At 41.3% G+C, this 16,806-nt stretch overlaps 1 protein-coding gene across 1 annotated transcript; it reads left to right on the forward strand.

Annotated features, from left to right (window-relative positions):
* Positions 1-8,072: 8,072 nt before the first annotated feature.
* IL17A (interleukin 17A) lies at positions 8,073-11,015 on the forward strand (the record flags this gene model as incomplete). Its single annotated transcript, XM_080917353.1, has 3 exons — positions 8,073-8,099; positions 9,234-9,445; positions 10,778-11,015. 3 exons carry the CDS (start codon positions 8,073-8,075, stop codon positions 11,013-11,015), a joined length of 477 nt encoding a protein of 158 aa, XP_080773479.1.
* Positions 11,016-16,806: the final 5,791 nt, after the last annotated feature.

Here is a 16,806-nt window from a genome sequence, read left to right on the forward strand (position 1 = left end):
AGAGACTGAGTTCAGCTATATTCCTCAGTCAATGTCCCCTCATATTTTCAGGCAGGGCCTCTCAATGAACTTGGGGGTTAACATTTTGGCTAGAATAGCTGGCCAGCAAGCTCCCAGATCTTCCTGCCTGTACTATCTACCCTCTGTGCTGAGGTTACAAATATGCAACAAGACACTCAACTTCTAAGTGCTTGGTATCCAACCACGGGTCCTCACACTTTCATGGCAAGCACTTTACCCACTGAGCCATCTCCCTAGGTCTAAATTAGTCACAATTTTCCAGTGTTAAAAATTACAAAATCTTCTCTATTTCTGCAACCAAAAATGTTCTTTATCTTTCTTTACATGTCAGTCTTCACAACAGTATAATACAACCAAATTGAGTCACTATACAAAGGTAAAATGGCAATAATTCTACTTTATAACCAGATACTAATTTTGTTTCTGCTGTGGGGGTGATAAGTAAGGAATTAATTAGTAAATAATTGGTTAACAGGTCTACTGTCCATTCATTCCTTAAACTGTTAGGTAGACAGACAGAAAGACAAACAGACACAGAAACATAAGGAGAGAGAAGACAGAAAGAGACATATTTTGTTTTAGGCTGAAATGTAAAATATACTATAAGAAGAGGGAAAAAACAGAATTCAAGCTGTTTCTCAAAACTTAAAATGATTCCAACAAGAGGCACACTCTAAAATTTTTTTTCAAATGATTATAATTATGAATGAATAATCTCCCCCTCCTCTCTCTCTTTGTCCTTCTCTGTGTCTCTGTGTCTCTCTCTGCCACTCTCTGCCTCTTTCTGCATCTCTCTCTGTCTCTCCCTCCCTCCCTCCCTCCCTCCCTCCCTCCCTCCCTCCCTCCCTCTCTCTCTCTCTCTCTGTCTCTCTCTTTCTCTCAGAATGATTCTTGGATTTATGGAAGACATCATGGCAGTGGCAGAATGTGGAAGATGACGTTCTTACTGCATGATGAACAGGAAGCAAAGTGACTGAGAGGATGAGCAGGGTCTGGAACAAGACAGACACCCCAAAGCCACCCCTCAATGACTCTTAAAGTCTCTAGTTCTTCCCACACTAGCATGACCAGCTGGAGCACATGACTTGAGCTCATAAGGGACATTTCATTTGCAAACTGCATTAATGTGAATATATTTTAGTGGGTGTATAGATAGGACATAGATAAACTATGGGACATACATAGGCAGACAGACTATAGCCATAGCTCCTGGAATGTACTAGCCTTCAGATAGATAGATAGATAGATAGATAGATAGATAGATAGATAGATAGATAGACAGATTGATTGATTGATATAGACAAACAAGAGAGATAGATAAAATATAGATGCATGCAGAATTGAGTTCTGGATTAAGTTAAACACAAGTAAACTGCGGTCTCTATTTTTGTCAGTACAACAATATGTAAGCCGAAAGAACAGTTTCATCTTGAACAGGGACTGTCCCTCTGCTATCCAGAGCCTTGTTTTCCAGATCATCTACACAAAGTCTATTTAATTAGTTGATCAGCAAACTGTATAGTGAGCAAAGAATAGAATACGGGGCCTGCATTACCCTGAATATCTACTCTTCCAAAGCCAGCCTTAGGCTTTCATCACTTGGGCCTGCTGTAGCCCCAGAACACAGCACCATGCTTCTCCTGAAATGGCCTTTAAAAAAAAAACCCAACAAACAATTATTCAGTGGCAGTCCAGTTCATCTGGGTCATAAGGAAGCCTTAAAATTCCCTGGGAAGTACTCATTCACACTAACAGTATCAACACCTAGTATTCCTCAGACCTGCAGATTGTCTTTCCTCAAAGAGTCTACTGACAATTTTTTATGCATAATGTATCTATAAACATTAATAGCTTATCCACACCCATTGAGCACTGAGTCTATGTCAGGTCATAGAGATGAGCTTACTTCCTACAACTCTGGGCCCATAGCTCTGCTATGGATTTCACTTTACAGGTAGGGAAACTGACTTACACATGAGCTGGTGTTCACCTCGGATTATTCCTGTTAAGGTGGGAGAGTGACCCTGTCATAGAAGCATCTGAAGCCAGAAAACACACCCTTAACTGGTGCAATATCCAGGACCTTTTATAGTTGACAAATTTTGTATTCCAAAACCACAGCTAGGGAAAAATGCAGAGTGAGTCTGTTGCTGTTGTTATTATTGTTGTTGTTGTTGTTTTAAGGTTCTGTTAAGGTCTTCCCTTCTGCAACCATAACTGAATGAATTTCTCTTCTCTTTGGATTCCAAGAAGCTCCAAGACATATGGATGCCCTTGTGAACTGTGCCTTTGGGTTTCTTCCCAGATTTAAACTTTTGATTCTGTTTCCACGTTCAACTCTTTTGTTGCTTGATATATTTCTTTTTGTATCGTGTCATTTTAAATCTTCCAAAAGATTTTGAGACACAGAAATACAAATTGCAAGGTTTTGATTTCACCTTCTTCCCAGTTCACGGGCTTGTTCCTTCCTCACAGGAACTTTGATAATCTTTAAAGAGCAGAATACCAATTAGCAACATTTTCCAAGTTCATGTGCTGTATCTTTCCTTTTTAAATGCGAGCCTGTGGTTGTCTGAGCCATGTTAACTGCAATTTTGCTGAAAAGAAAATAAAGATAGCCCCCAACCACAGCGTGTGGTTTGGTTTACTTATTTAATTTTAGACGATCCTTTTCAGTGACATCCGTTTAGACTTGAAACCTAGTCAGTTGCTGACCTTGATTCTAAGGGTATCAGATGAAGTCAGCAGGACCTAAGTGGGGGGCCATCAGTCAAACGATTTGCATGCGCCTCCTAACACATTAGGTATCTCATTCTAAGTGTAGTTGGTTGGAAAAAAAATGGAAAGTTCTCTGACCCACTTTAAATCAATGTTTCAGTAAAAGACCAGTGAGGAACTCACCTAGAAAGTACCCTTAGTTTCCATGAGGTTCGTACTCCTTACTCAGAGGAGAAACTGACGAGCTAAGATTTGATTTTCAGGTAGAGACTGGGAAAACACTGATAGACTGTGGTCATTTTGAGATGACATCACACGGCACATCTTCCTTCTCTTACTCAGCTTTCAGGCATTATTCTCAGGGCTTTGGAGCCAGCAAGGAGGATGTGCAAAGAGAAGCCCCCATAGCCAAAGCGATGGTACTCTTTTGCGCTTGCCAGGGAAGCTGATTTTACACGGATAATGTGATGGATAGTTAATGGGTTTTAGCCACATGGGTTAGGTTGGGTTTTTATTTTATTTTTTTTAAAGATTTATTTTATTTATATGAGTACACTGTTGTTTGCAGACACACCAGAAGAAAGCATCGGACCCCATTACAGATGGTTGTGAGCCACTATGTGGTTGCTAGGAATTGAACTCAGGACCTCTGAAAGAACAGTCAATGCTCTTAACCACTGAGCCATTTCTCCAGCCCAGGTTTACTTTGGAGTTTTCTGGTCATATATGACCTGATTGTATTGAATAAAAATAATCAGATCAAAATTTAGTCAGGTGGCTGTCAATGACCAATAGGAAAGCAAAGAAGAGTATGTATGCAGAAGAATCTCTCACACCTGGTTTCTGTCAGGGAAGAATCGATATTTTTTTCAGTGACGATAAACTAATGGTAGAAATAAAACAGGATTGGACGATTAGAAAGGAATTCTGGGACTGGAGAGATACCTGCCATGCAAGTGTTCATACCTGAGTTTGGAGCTCTAACATCTATATAAAACTGAGTCGTTATGACCCTAGCTAGAAGAAATAAGGGAACAGAGGTAGGAAGCAGAGGAATCCTTGGAGCTCCCTTGTCAGCCAATCTAGCCAATGTGTAAACACCAGTTTCTCAGTCTCAAAAGAAAAAGTGGGGAACTATCTAGGAAGGCTCTCAACACACATACGTCTGGCCTCTACACATGCATGCACCCCTGCACACACTTCTAATGCATCCACATGCTAACATTCAAACATTTCAGCCTACCCAATAAAAGTAGTTATTGATCAAGCCCAATTTACCATATGACATGAGGAAGACACTTTATTCTACCACAGATTCCAGAAAAAAATACAGTGCCCATTTCTGTGATTTCCCATCCCAGAATTGTTCAGAGTGGTCCTCAGAAGCACAAATTATAGTTAAAACTGAGTTAAAATATATATCTGGATAAAATCCTGGCTTTACCAAGTCCATAAGGCTACCCATGTGGTCATTCAAACACTCTCCTATCTTAGATCTTTCCTGTAAGTGTCTATTTGGGATTGTTCCTGGTCCAGAATGGGCATTTTTATAGCAGCAGGCCCTGCATTTAGGGCCCAAGAACACTTTCTCCTGGACTGTTCCCTCTCTATTACACAAAACCAATGGTGAAGGGGCCTTATGCTGTACCATACACCACATTAAACTAAAAGGTACCTATGGTTCAGACAGCCATTGTCTTCTTTCAATTAGGATGTTTGTTAGCCACTTAAAACTGTGAACGCCCTTCTTTATACAGACCATTGTCGTTATTGTTTTTCCTTAAAAGGGCTACAGAATACAAATGAGTGAAATAACAGCCTTGTCTTCTGAGCAGGAAACAAAAATTGGTTTTTATATTTTTAGTAACGTCTTAAGTTTTCACCACACTAAGAAAAAAGATATTCTGTCCTGTTTACAAAAGCAAGAATCCCTCCCCCTAAAAAAGATTTTTTGCTTATCTTTGGTATTAAATTATCCTCTATTATAGCTAGAAAATAATGCTGTATAGTGGTCTAATGATTTCTAGACGCCCACAAACACCTCTTCCCTTAAAACATCACTTGACTACAGGCATCCTCCTGTTGCATACCCTCCCACACATAGCCTTGGTCCTGAAACTCGTAGCTCTCCAGTGTTGTAGCTGCTGTTTTGAGTCTTCAGAGAAGCCACACGGATAAACTTGAAGATCACTCCTGAGTAAAATTACAATTCCTAATCTACTGCCTTGGTTTTTTCATTGTTATTTTCTTTCTGAAAAAAAATAAGTCAGCCACAATCAATGGGTGAGACAAAACCTCATTTTATAAAGCAGAAGAACACTTCTACAGAACGATGAAGTAGGACCCAGCAAGGCAGAGGCACAATAAAAGGGAAGATGCCAATTCCAATCACTTTGGTGCCTTCAGCACATCAGCTCTGACTATGACCTTTGTTCTACCTCTGAAGGCTAAGATCCAAGCCTGAAACAACAGCAAATACAGAAGAAATGTGACCTGTGCATAGCCCTTGTGTTCCCAACTGTTTCTCCAAGGACAAGGCTGTCAGATGGAATCTGTGGCTGGGAAATCAGTTTTTCCTAAAGCCAGACACAATCAGCCCCATGTCTGAATAAACATCTTCACACTATTGTGAAAACTGATCTTGTCTCTTTTCCCTTTATTTTAAGATGAACATAATCATCCCCCAAAGGGCCACACACAGGCCAAGTTTCACTACCATAGGGCATTGGACTGAGAGTATTATTAGGGCTTCCTCTTCCTCGTCAATCGACAGATTTAGCAGCAAGCACCTTCCTCTCCTATGCATCCAGGATGTCTTAGATGACCCAGGAGTGTCTGAGAATGCAGCTAAGTTCTAAAAAGAAATGAGGTCATGAATTTCTGACATAATGTTTCATATTGCTAAACAACAACAAAAAAAAGGCTCAGCTGCTATTTACCAAACCCAACACAATTGGTACAAGGATTAACAAAATAGCTACCAGTGGTCAGGTACTTCCAATATAGAAAGGAAGTCAGTAAGCAAATAATATATGGTTCAAGAGTAACAGACAGCCACAAGTGAGTCAAAGAAATCCATGAGGCTGGGGAGGTGGATCAGCAGTTTAGAGCACTGGCTGCTCTTCCAGAGGTCCTGAGTTCAAAATTCCCAGCAACCACATGGTGGCTCACAACCATCTGTAATGGGAACTGATGCCTTCTTCTGGTGCATCTGAAGATAGCAACAGTGTACTCATAAATTAAGTAAACAAATCTTTTTTTAAAAAGTAATCATAAACACCTGTGTTATATAAAAGATTGTATTATATACAGCAAAACTTAAGAAAATGAGTCACACATTAGCCTGTAAAGAATCCAGTGTTAGGGTATATTTATTCCAGTGGTGTTATTCCTCACTAGAACAACTATCTGAACAGGATCCTACAGGACAAGCAGCATACTGATAAACAGAGCAGGGCCAAAAAGGACATTGCCAAGGCTGTACTTTAACAGAAGGTATGTAACTTGTAGAAAGTGGACACATAGAAAACCAGGACCAGGCGAACCCTGACATGGAACATAGTAGGAGTAAGTAAGGCTAAAAGGGATATTTGTTCAAACTGCAATACTAATTCAAGAGCTAAGGCATTCATGTTTCTAATTCAGGAAGCTATAGAACAGGAAAAGAACAGGCAATCAGAGGTGTGCATTAGAACCAGTTCTGGGGTGTTAAAAGTGTCAAAAAAGCAAACACCATCCAAGCAGTTGAAAGCCAGAGTTGTAGGCCAGCCGGAGGCCTGGAAAGAGGAGAGAGGCTGCAACATCTGAGAACAACGTGATCACAATTGGAATCTAGCAATCCTACTGGCTGTGCGGTCTGCTGAACAGGAGCTGCTTACCTCACAGGTCTATGCTGGATGTCAAGACAGGAGCTGAAGAACTGAGAAGCTCTGAGACATGGTTTGCCTCATTAGAGGTAGAGGTAAGGAAAAATGACATGTAAATGATTTCTATATGTAATGACCTAATGATCCCATATTCACCAAAATAACATACAGATGACTTCTGTGTCTAATGGCCCCCATAGTCACCATAATAATATACAGGTGACCTCTATGTCTAATGACCCAATGGCCTCCATATTCACCAAATGACATGCAGATGGCCTCTATATCTAATGACCTAATGACCCCCATATTCACCATAATGACATATAGACAACCTCTATGTCTGATGACCTGATGACCCCCATATTCACCATAATGACATACAGACAACCTCTATGTCTGATGACCTGATGACCCCCATATTCACCATAATGACATGCAGATGACCTCTATGTCTAATGACCTAATGACCCCCATATTCACCATCTTGTCCTCATATTCTCTATTTCTGAAGTCTTCTCAAAGATTTAACGGCAAAAGCCATCTCACTGAGAGGAGGGAACCTGAGCGAGCCTTTTCCATCTTCCCTTCTCATCCCTCCTCTCCTCCTGCTCTTAGTCTTCCCCCAGCAGTGCCTCAGAGTCTCCATTGTCCTCCAGCCTCCATCTAGATTTCGAATTCATTCTTTACCAATCAGTCCCTTACTCTCTCACTTTCGTTTCCCTCCTTAAAAGAAAGGCTTGAAACTGAACCTCAAAGCAGCAAATATTAACAAGTGTCTTGATAACATGCAATAGTCATGTCTTAAACTAGGAAACCTCGTTTCTCGAGATACTCCTTAATAACTAATTGGACTCTGATTGTTTATTGTGGAGGGTGCATATTCAAGGAAAACAGTTGCTATATATACTCAGTTAAATAAAATGGATTCCATCAGTTTAAATTATTTATTTCATTTGTCTGTTTACATGGCAAGGCATTGAATAGTGGTTTTCTTTTTTTCCTTTTATGGGGTCGGGGGATGTTCTCTAGTCAGGGAATCTGATAGAAAGAGGAGAAAGATTAAGTCAAAATTCAAAGTATGTGACACTGGGAGACTGTCAAGAGACTCACAAGCCATTAATATGGAGCCTGTCTCTGCAACAACTTCAGACATGTCCGTACACACATGATGCCGGACCACAGCAAAGCATCTCTGTTCAGCTCCCAACAAGCCATGCTTCTTTGCATAGTGAACTTCTGCCCTTCCCATCTACCTTCAGATGTTACCCGTCATAAAGGGGTGGTTCTGTTCCGACCTCATTTGAGGATGGAACCTTTACTCAAATGGTGTCACCCCCCAACCCACTCTCAACGTAAGTGACCACAGAGGGAGGAAAACCCTATAAAAAGAGAGAAGGGAGCGCTACAGTTCATCCACCTCACACGAGAGGCACAAGCTCATCCAGCTGATCAGGACGAGCAACCATGAGTTCCGGGAGAACTTCGTCTGTGGTGAGTCCTGCACTTATGCACCAGGAGTTGTTGATTGAGACTAGGTTGTGTTGCTGCTGCACACGGGATGAAATGCTTGACTCTGGCTGTTGGGATCCATGAATCTGTACGTGTAGAACTGGAAATGAAATCATTGTACAGGATTTTCAAGAACTGATAAGCATCAGTCAGAAAGATAAGATTAAAACTGAAAGGTAGCCGTGAGGAAACCAACCCACATAAGAAATGTCACATGACACTATGCAATGAAAGAGCCTGTCTATCAAGTCTCTTCTGAGTGCAAAGGATTTGACATCTTTCTCTCGTGTCGTTTTTCTTTAATCTGGAATGAAGTGGGTTACTATTTCTTGCAGATCTGAAAGCTTTTGAAGCAATGTTTGCTCCACTGTTTTATCCCAAAGTCTTAGGCGATCCAAACCAGTTGATTCTAATTAGATACATGCATAGCTCTCCTTCTGAATAAAGCTTTATAATTTTTAAATTGTTAACTTAAAATCATGTTCTGAAATCTGATTCTCATTATAGATTCAATTCATGCTAAATGTAGAACCAGCAGAAAGTATACCTAGGAAATCTACATAAGGAGGTCCAGTTTCTATCTGGATGTAGCTGCCGCAAGGACACTGTTTCTAATTCTAATAGGACTGCTGACAACACATAGTTTTTCTGCAGGCCTCTCCTCCAAGGTCCATGTTTGACTGCACACAAGGTTTACAGAAGGACTGACTAAGAACACTAGTAGAAAAGGACAAGAAAATCGAGGTCATTTGGCACCCCACTGACTCATAAGCCAGCAGGCTGATGACGTATGACATTTTTTACAAAGACCACTGCTGCCTAAAACATGGCATATCTGTCCTCGAGCACAAAAAAAAAAAAAAAAAAAAAAAAAAAAAAAAAAAAAAAAAAAAAAAAAAAAAAAATGCAGAAAACTGGTTAAAAATAAAACAAATTCTATGTTTTTAGCATGACTTTGGCCATCTTAAACGTTTTTACATTTAAAATTACTTACGCGACAGTATAGATCTTTCCAGAGTGTTGAATGTTTCCTATAGTTAGCTATATAGTCATCATAATGAATTTATCAGAAAAAAAATACTACGTTTTTACTATCACTTTATCCTTCCCTTCTAGACTCTGATGCTGTTACTCTTACTGAGCCTAGAGGCTGCAGTGAAGGCGGGGGTAATCATCCCCCAAAGTTCAGCATGTCCAAACACCGAGGCCAAGAACTTCCTCCAGAATGTAAAGGTCAACCTGAAAGTCCTTAACTCCCTCAGCCCGAAAGTGAGCTCCAGAAGGCCCTCAGACTACCTCAACCGTTCCACTTCACCCTGGACTCTCCAGTACGTAAGAACTCCAGACAAAAATCTGTTTTCCATTCTCTGATGCATCGCACATACCCTGAACATTTCTTATTTTTCCTCTCGGAATCCCCAGAGACCTAGAAGGACCGTTGTGCTAAGCAACCATTCTCAAACTTTCCTCTACAGACTTCTTGGATAGAGCAGGGAATGCTTCACTCTAACCCATTCTAGTTGTCACTAATGAGAAAGATCAATCCAAATTTATAACTATGATTCTAGAATCTATGAGAGCTAATATTGATTGCTGACTTTCTGGAAATCAGGATATTTATGGGTTTTTTTTTCCTACCAGACCTACAATTAAAGAGACTTGCTGAAAATAATTAATAATTGACTAGGTGTTTTTTTTTTTTTTTTTTTTTTTTTTTTTTTGGCTGTTTTGAAGAAGACATAGAAAAATAAAACTTGAACGGCTGGTAGAGGAAGCCTCCTTGTCAATATTTCTTCTCCCTTGTGAGTTGGATAGACTTGACCTCCATCCCTAGCACTGGTGTGCACTATTGAGACTCCATAAAGGGCTCAGTACTTTGATCATTTGAATTTATATGAGTAAGTTTCAGTGGCAAGGAACATGTGGATCCATCTGTCTATAGGATTTCTCCTTTTTCCCAATACTAAGGATAATTCAACCAATTCGAAAGTCTAAGTGAACTATTTATTCAGATATTATAAGGGGACAAGGAAGAGATTGTAAAGGGACTTTTGTTTTTTTTTTTTTTTTTTTTTTTTTTTTTTTTTTTTGTTTCTAGCTTTTCATATAATCGTTGAATTCTGTCTTCATTAAGTGTTCTCAGATATAATTCTGACATTCCTTCTTTCAAAAGACCAATGTCACCAAGTCAGACAAACAGCCATCTTACTCCTTGGTCATCTGTCCCTTTGTCATTGCCTATCCATCAAATATACCCTTAAAATGTATCTTTTAATGTTAAGTTTCAGACCTCACTGTGGTCATTAGCTTATTCTGTTTGTCTTTCAAAGACATTCTTCAAAAACACTTCATAACCTTAAAATTCAAGTTTGTGACACTGTGGGTCCAGTTCTGTGATGAAATGCATGTCTACCATGTAGAAGACGCTGGCTTTGATCCTTATCATGGCAAAAGAGGAGAAGGGAGCAAATGAGGAATCTGGGAGGAAAAAGATGGAAAGGGAAGAACCCAAATTTTCAGACAAGCCAACGTTAGCAACTAACATGTAGAGGTTTTGCAGTGCACATATGTGTCATTGTATGTTCTCCCTCCCCCAGTTCCTGCTTTTTCTTCCACTTCAGTAGGAATTCACTTTCCACCTGGCTTTTGTCCCTCTGCAGCCGCAACGAGGACCCCAATAGATATCCTCCTGTGATCTGGGAGGCGCAGTGTCGCCACCAGCGCTGTGTCAACGCTGAGGGGAAGCTGGACCACCACATGAACTCTGTCCTCATCCAGCAAGAGATCCTGGTCCTGAAGAGGGAGCCTGAGAGCTGCCCCTTTACTTTCCGGGTGGAGAAGATGCTGGTGGGTGTGGGATGCACCTGTGTTTCCTCTATTGTCCGCCACGCAGCCTAAGCAGAGACCTGAGGCCGGCCCCTAAGAAACCCCCATGTTTCTCTGCACACTTACTTGTATTTATAAACAGCCCATGTGATTGATTCTCAGCAAGTGATATGGATTCAGAGGTGGAGTCAGAATTGTCTGCCTTCTACCCTGAAAAGAAGGTGTGTGTGAAGGGGTTCCAAATTGCTTCTTGTTTGTTGCTCTGTGGGTTTTAAATTATTTATGTATTTGCTATATCCCAAGATAACTTTGAGGCATAAGTTATTTTAATGAATTATCTATATTATTATTATGTTTCTTTCTGAAGAATATAAAATTCAAGACTAAAAATTTTTATTATTTAAAAGGTAAAAACCTATATTTATATGAGCTATTTATAGATCTATTTATTTTTCTTAAGTCTTTAAAGTATTAAGAGCATGTTTATCAGACCTGCCTAGGGAAGTCCTAGATAAGACTCAATATTAATTGAAATTTCAGCTTTAGTATTTGTTTATTTAAGGTTCCCTCCTCTGAATTGGGTGAAAACCAAACCTAGTTTTATGTTTAATAACTTTTTAAATTATTGAGGCTTCAAAAAATTGAGCAATTTAGCTTCCTATTCTGTTAAGAAAAAATGTAATAATATCACTATAATAAAGTTTTTGGAAGAAAATTTCTTTTCTTTTCTTTTTTTTTTTTTTTTTTGTATTTATCAAAAGAGGTGTCAGAGGGCTGGTGGGATGGTTCACAGGCTGTAAGTCCTTACTGTGCAATCATAAGGACATAAGTTCAGGTCCCAGAACTCACAGAACAAACCACTGACCCCAGCTCCAAGTAGGACTGAGACCAGAGGATAACTGGAGCCTGAGTCCTGGGTTCAGGGAGGGATCCTGCCCTAAGGGAATAAAAGAGCAAGTGATGAAGGGAACACCTGATACCCTCTTCTGTATTCTACATGTGTACACCAGCATACACATGCCTGCTCTCTCTCTCTCTCTCTCTCTCTCTCTCTCTCTCTCTCTCTCTCTCTCACACACACACACACACACACACACACACACGAGGGCTGGGGGAAGACAGAGACAGAAACAGAGAATAAATCTTCCCCATGTATAGTCAGCCCCTCATGTATATAGGTTCCATGTCTTTGGATTCAATCAAAGCTGAAGATCAAGGAATATAAATCATATGTGCAAGGCACCTTTGCTGGGAGAGTGTAGCTACCACCCCTTATCAAGAAAGTCTCTTTACAGCATAAGGAGACTGTCCCAGAGAACTACATTTGGAAATAATGTAGAGATAAACAGACCGTGGGAAACCCATCTCCAGTGAACAGGTCTATAGTACAGCTCAGGGAACACCACGGAAGAGGACCAAAAAGATTGTAAGAGCCAGAACACCAGGAAGACTGCTGTGAAACAGTCTCCTGGAAATGTCTGCATGAGCAAGGCCAGAACAGTGACAATATCTATGAATATGTTAACATGGAAGGAGGGTTTCATCAGGTCCCACCCATAAACAACAGGCAACCTATGACTTCTGGGAGAAGATGCAGAATAGTCCGCCCTGAAACTGTATGCACACCAACAAGAGAAATGGACTCAGCAGGTTGTGTGTATGTGTGTGGGTGGGTGGATGTGGGGGAGTGGGGAGGTGACAGTGGGTGGGAGTGGGGGTATGTGTGTACAAATATATACATATGCATAAGTATGTAGCAAAAATAAAGAAAAGACAATCATTTAAAAGTAGGGGGTGTGGAAGGGGTTCAAGAAAGGGTAGCTGGGAGGGTCTGGTGGGAAAAAAGAGAAGTGAGAAATGACATGATTCTATTTGTACAAAAGAGATACTATTTAAAAATGTAATATGTTGAGACCCCAGGGAGTGGGGAGGGCTGGAGGGGTGGGGTGGGGTGGAAACATCCTCTTGGAGATCCAGTGGAGAGGAGGAATGGGATGAGGAACTGTTGGAGGGCAGGCCGGGAGGGGGAAAATGACTGGACTGTAAGAAAAAAAAGATTCAAGATAATAAATCTTTAAAAATAAATAAGTAAAAATTAACTCCAATTTTCAAAATGCAATATGTTTTCCCACCATCACTAATTGGTAGTAAGGAGGCATGAATAATAGAAATTCTCAATTGCACAAATTTGGACTTCAACCCTGGCTTTCCCTACTCGCTCGCTGTTCCCTGAGCAGTATTTCTAAGCCTCTGGCCTTCCCATCCATGAAACAGAAAACTGGAAGAGTAAAAAAATAATAAAATAAAAGTAAAAAACATAGTTAGGTCTCTGATAGGTGTGAACACAGGACATGCACAGCCTTTTTCCCTGTGAGTCCTCCTAAACAATGCGGGAGTGTAGACGTCTGCATAGGGCTCACATCACTGAGGTACCGTAAACCCCAAGAGATGAGCTGCGGCATAGTGGAAGGGTAGAGGAAGGTTACGTGCAAACTATTTTCTGCACGGAGATTAGCATCTGAAGACTTTGGTACAGGAGATGGGCCTGTCCTGTTCCTCATCCCCTAAACAGATCAAAAGACCTCGGAACTTCTACCATTTCCACTCTCCTCTGTTGGGAAAAGTACAGAAGTATTCCTCAGAGTAACACTCCCTCGAGCCACCCAACACCACAGTTCCAATTTAGGACACAGAGGACAGGCTCTTTCCCTACTGCGCAATGCTATGAACAGCAGCATTCTGCAATACATGAAGCAAAAATACCAGTGGCCCTAGAAAAAGACAGCGCTAGATCAAAGAGGGTGGGGGTGACAGCTTCCCAAAACTATAACCTGATAAATGACATAAAAAATTTCTTCAAGGAAGCTCTGTTTTCGAAATAGGAGTCCCTGCTTTAATGACCAAGGCCCATCAGAGATCAGTAAGGGACAGGATTCCCTTCTCAGAGCTTTGGTTCTCAGATCTGGCCTCTGTCTCTCATCCAGTGCACCCAAGCACCTAGAAGGGAAGTGGCAGGAAAGCACCAGCCTCAAAAATAAAAGTTGTTCAATACAAGCAGAGTAAGAACTGAGTCATATTTGCCCACAAGTCTGTTTCAAGCTTTGAATCATAGCCATCCCAGCCCCCACGGCCCAGCCTGTCCTCATGCCCAGTTCAGGAACCCTGCTCCAACCATTCCCACGGCCTCTCTCCTTTTGGCCTCTCTGCTTTTTCTTTTAATTAATTTATTTGGGAAGAGGAAACAGGTACTTTACCTGCTGAGCTGTCTTACTAGCCCTCGCTCTTTACTCTCTAGCACACCAAACACCACACAGAGGTCTATTCCTTCATTCTAATCCCAAAGCCAATGGGACTTCTCCAGTTCCTCTTGTCACTAGCACCTTGTGATCTTTCAGTTTGATGCTGATAACCAACCTGTTACACGCACACGCACACGCACACGCACACTGGTGGTTTGAATATAATCAGTCAGTGGCACTATTAGGAGGTGTGGCCTTGTTGAAGTAGGTGTGGCCTTGTTAGAGGAAGTGTGTCACTGTGAACATGGGTTTTAAGGCCCTCATCCTAGATGCCTGGAAGCCAGTCTTCTCCTAGCAGCCTATAGATAAAAGATGTAGAACTCTCAGCTCCTCCAGCACCATGACTGCCTAGATACTGCCATGTTCCTGCCTTGAAGATAATGGACTAAACCTCCGAACCTGTAAGCCAGTCACAAATAAATGTTGTCTTTATGAGAGTTGCATTGGTCATGGTGTCTGTTCACAGCAGTAAACCCTAACACACATACACACATACACACACACACACACACACACACACACACACACACACACACCAGAGAGAGAGAGACAGAGAGAGAGAGAGAGAGAGAGAGAGAGAGAGAGAGAGAGAATTGACATGTACTGCCTCAATGCTTTAAAATTCATTGCTAAAATTCTGCTGCTCATTTCTTTGGGCTTCACAGGAAGGAAGTTTTAGGAACAGCACTAAAGATGAGCACTCATATACCTGTAGTTCCATACCATTATTTTATATTAGTTTTATCATGATTTGGGAGCTAGGAAAAAGCTTTCTGTTTTAATTTGTTTAGTGTTGTTATAACTATAACAAAATTCCTGAGGCTCTATTAAGAAAAGAGGTTTATTTCACTGATAGTTCTAGAGTTAAGACCATGGCACCTGCAACTTTACGGCTTCTGGCAAAGGCTTCATGGCAAATGGAAACCACTTTAAGGGACATGTGCCAAAGTGGAGTAGAGAGGAGGTACCAGGCTCTTCTAGAACTGCCCATTCTGTCAGGACAGTCCCATGAGACCTGATCTACTGCCTAATGACACTACTGATTTCTCCCAATGGTGATTCCTTCCATGACTAAATTACCTTGCACTAGGCCCAGCCTTTTAAAGAGCCCATTACTTCAAAACCACCACAACTAGGACTAAGTGTCCAGCAATGGATATTAAAAGACTTTACTGGATATTTTCTTTTTCCTTTTTTATTTCCCTAGGAATTCAATGGGTTTTCATTTAATTCTTTTTTATTTTGTTTAATTTAATTTAATTTTTTTATTTTACATTACTATCACTGCCCCTCCCAGTCATCCACTCTCACAATTTCCCCCTTCCCTTCTCCTCCTAAGGCTCTTTCCCTAGGTATATACCCACCCTGGCATTTCAAGTCTTTGCAACTCTAGGTGCTTTCTCTCCCACTGAGGCCAGACAAAACAGCCCAGCTAGAAGAACATGTATGCTCTTTTGTTAGTGGTTCAGACTCTGAGAACCCCGAGGGTGCAGGTTAGTTGACTGCTGGTCTTTCTGTGGAGTTCCTATCCCCTTCAAGCCAAAACCCTTCCTTCTAGTCTTCCATAAGAATCCCCAAGTTCTGTCCACTGTTTGTCCGTGGATGCCTGAGTCAGCTGCTGGATGGCAATTCCTTCTCTTGACACTGACAGAATTCCTGGCAGAAACATTTAAGAAGGAAAACACTTGCATTGGATTGCAGTTTTGTTCCATGGCTGGGAGGAAGACATAGTCCAACTCACAGCAGCAGAAGCACAAGGCTGGCCTATCACATTCAACAGACCAGGAGACCGAGAACTTGGGCTGAAGTATGACCTGGTTAGAACCCCAAAGCCTGCATTCCAGAGACCTACCTCCTCCAGCCAGGCTCCACATCCTCCCCAAACAGTGCTGGAAGCTAGACACTAAATGCTCAGACACATGCACCTAAGGGAGACATTCCACAGAAAACCATAAAAAAGCCAGACATCCGAGTGGTAGAGATCTTGCACATCTCCCATTCAGTGATATCCATTATGGGTATTCTAACTTTGTCTTCCCAACGATCTTGATTCTTCCACAGCCATCCAAGCTAGAAACCTTCAGAGTTTTGGCAAAACTCCTTTCTCCTTCTCCTCCTCTCACATTTTTAACATTTATGTACCACCATCAAACTCACTGTTTTTCACTTCTGAACAGTTTTGTGGACCCATTTCTTCTCGCCGCCACAGAATTCCCAGCATTCTCATTGCTGAGATAAAACACCTACCAGAACCAACTCAGGGAGGATAGGGTTAATCTCGTTTTGTAACTCCCAGGTCACAATCCATCCCTGTGGGAAGCCAAGACAAGAACACAAGGCAGGAAGGAGCCCTGGAGGCAGGAACTGAAGCAGAGGCCACAAGGGAGCATTGCTTACTGGCTTCCTTACCGATTCATGATCATCTATTCTTCTCATACAACCCTGGACCATTTGCCCAGGGAAAGCACCACTCACAGTGGGTTGGGCCCTCCTGTATCAATTACCAAGGAAGAAAATGCTCCCACAGGCATGCCAATATGATGGAGGCAGTTACTCAGTCCTTC

Source organism: Micromys minutus (genome assembly GCF_963924665.1).
Source record: "Micromys minutus genome assembly, chromosome: 5".
In the NCBI taxonomy this organism is placed as follows: domain Eukaryota; kingdom Metazoa; phylum Chordata; class Mammalia; order Rodentia; family Muridae; genus Micromys; species Micromys minutus.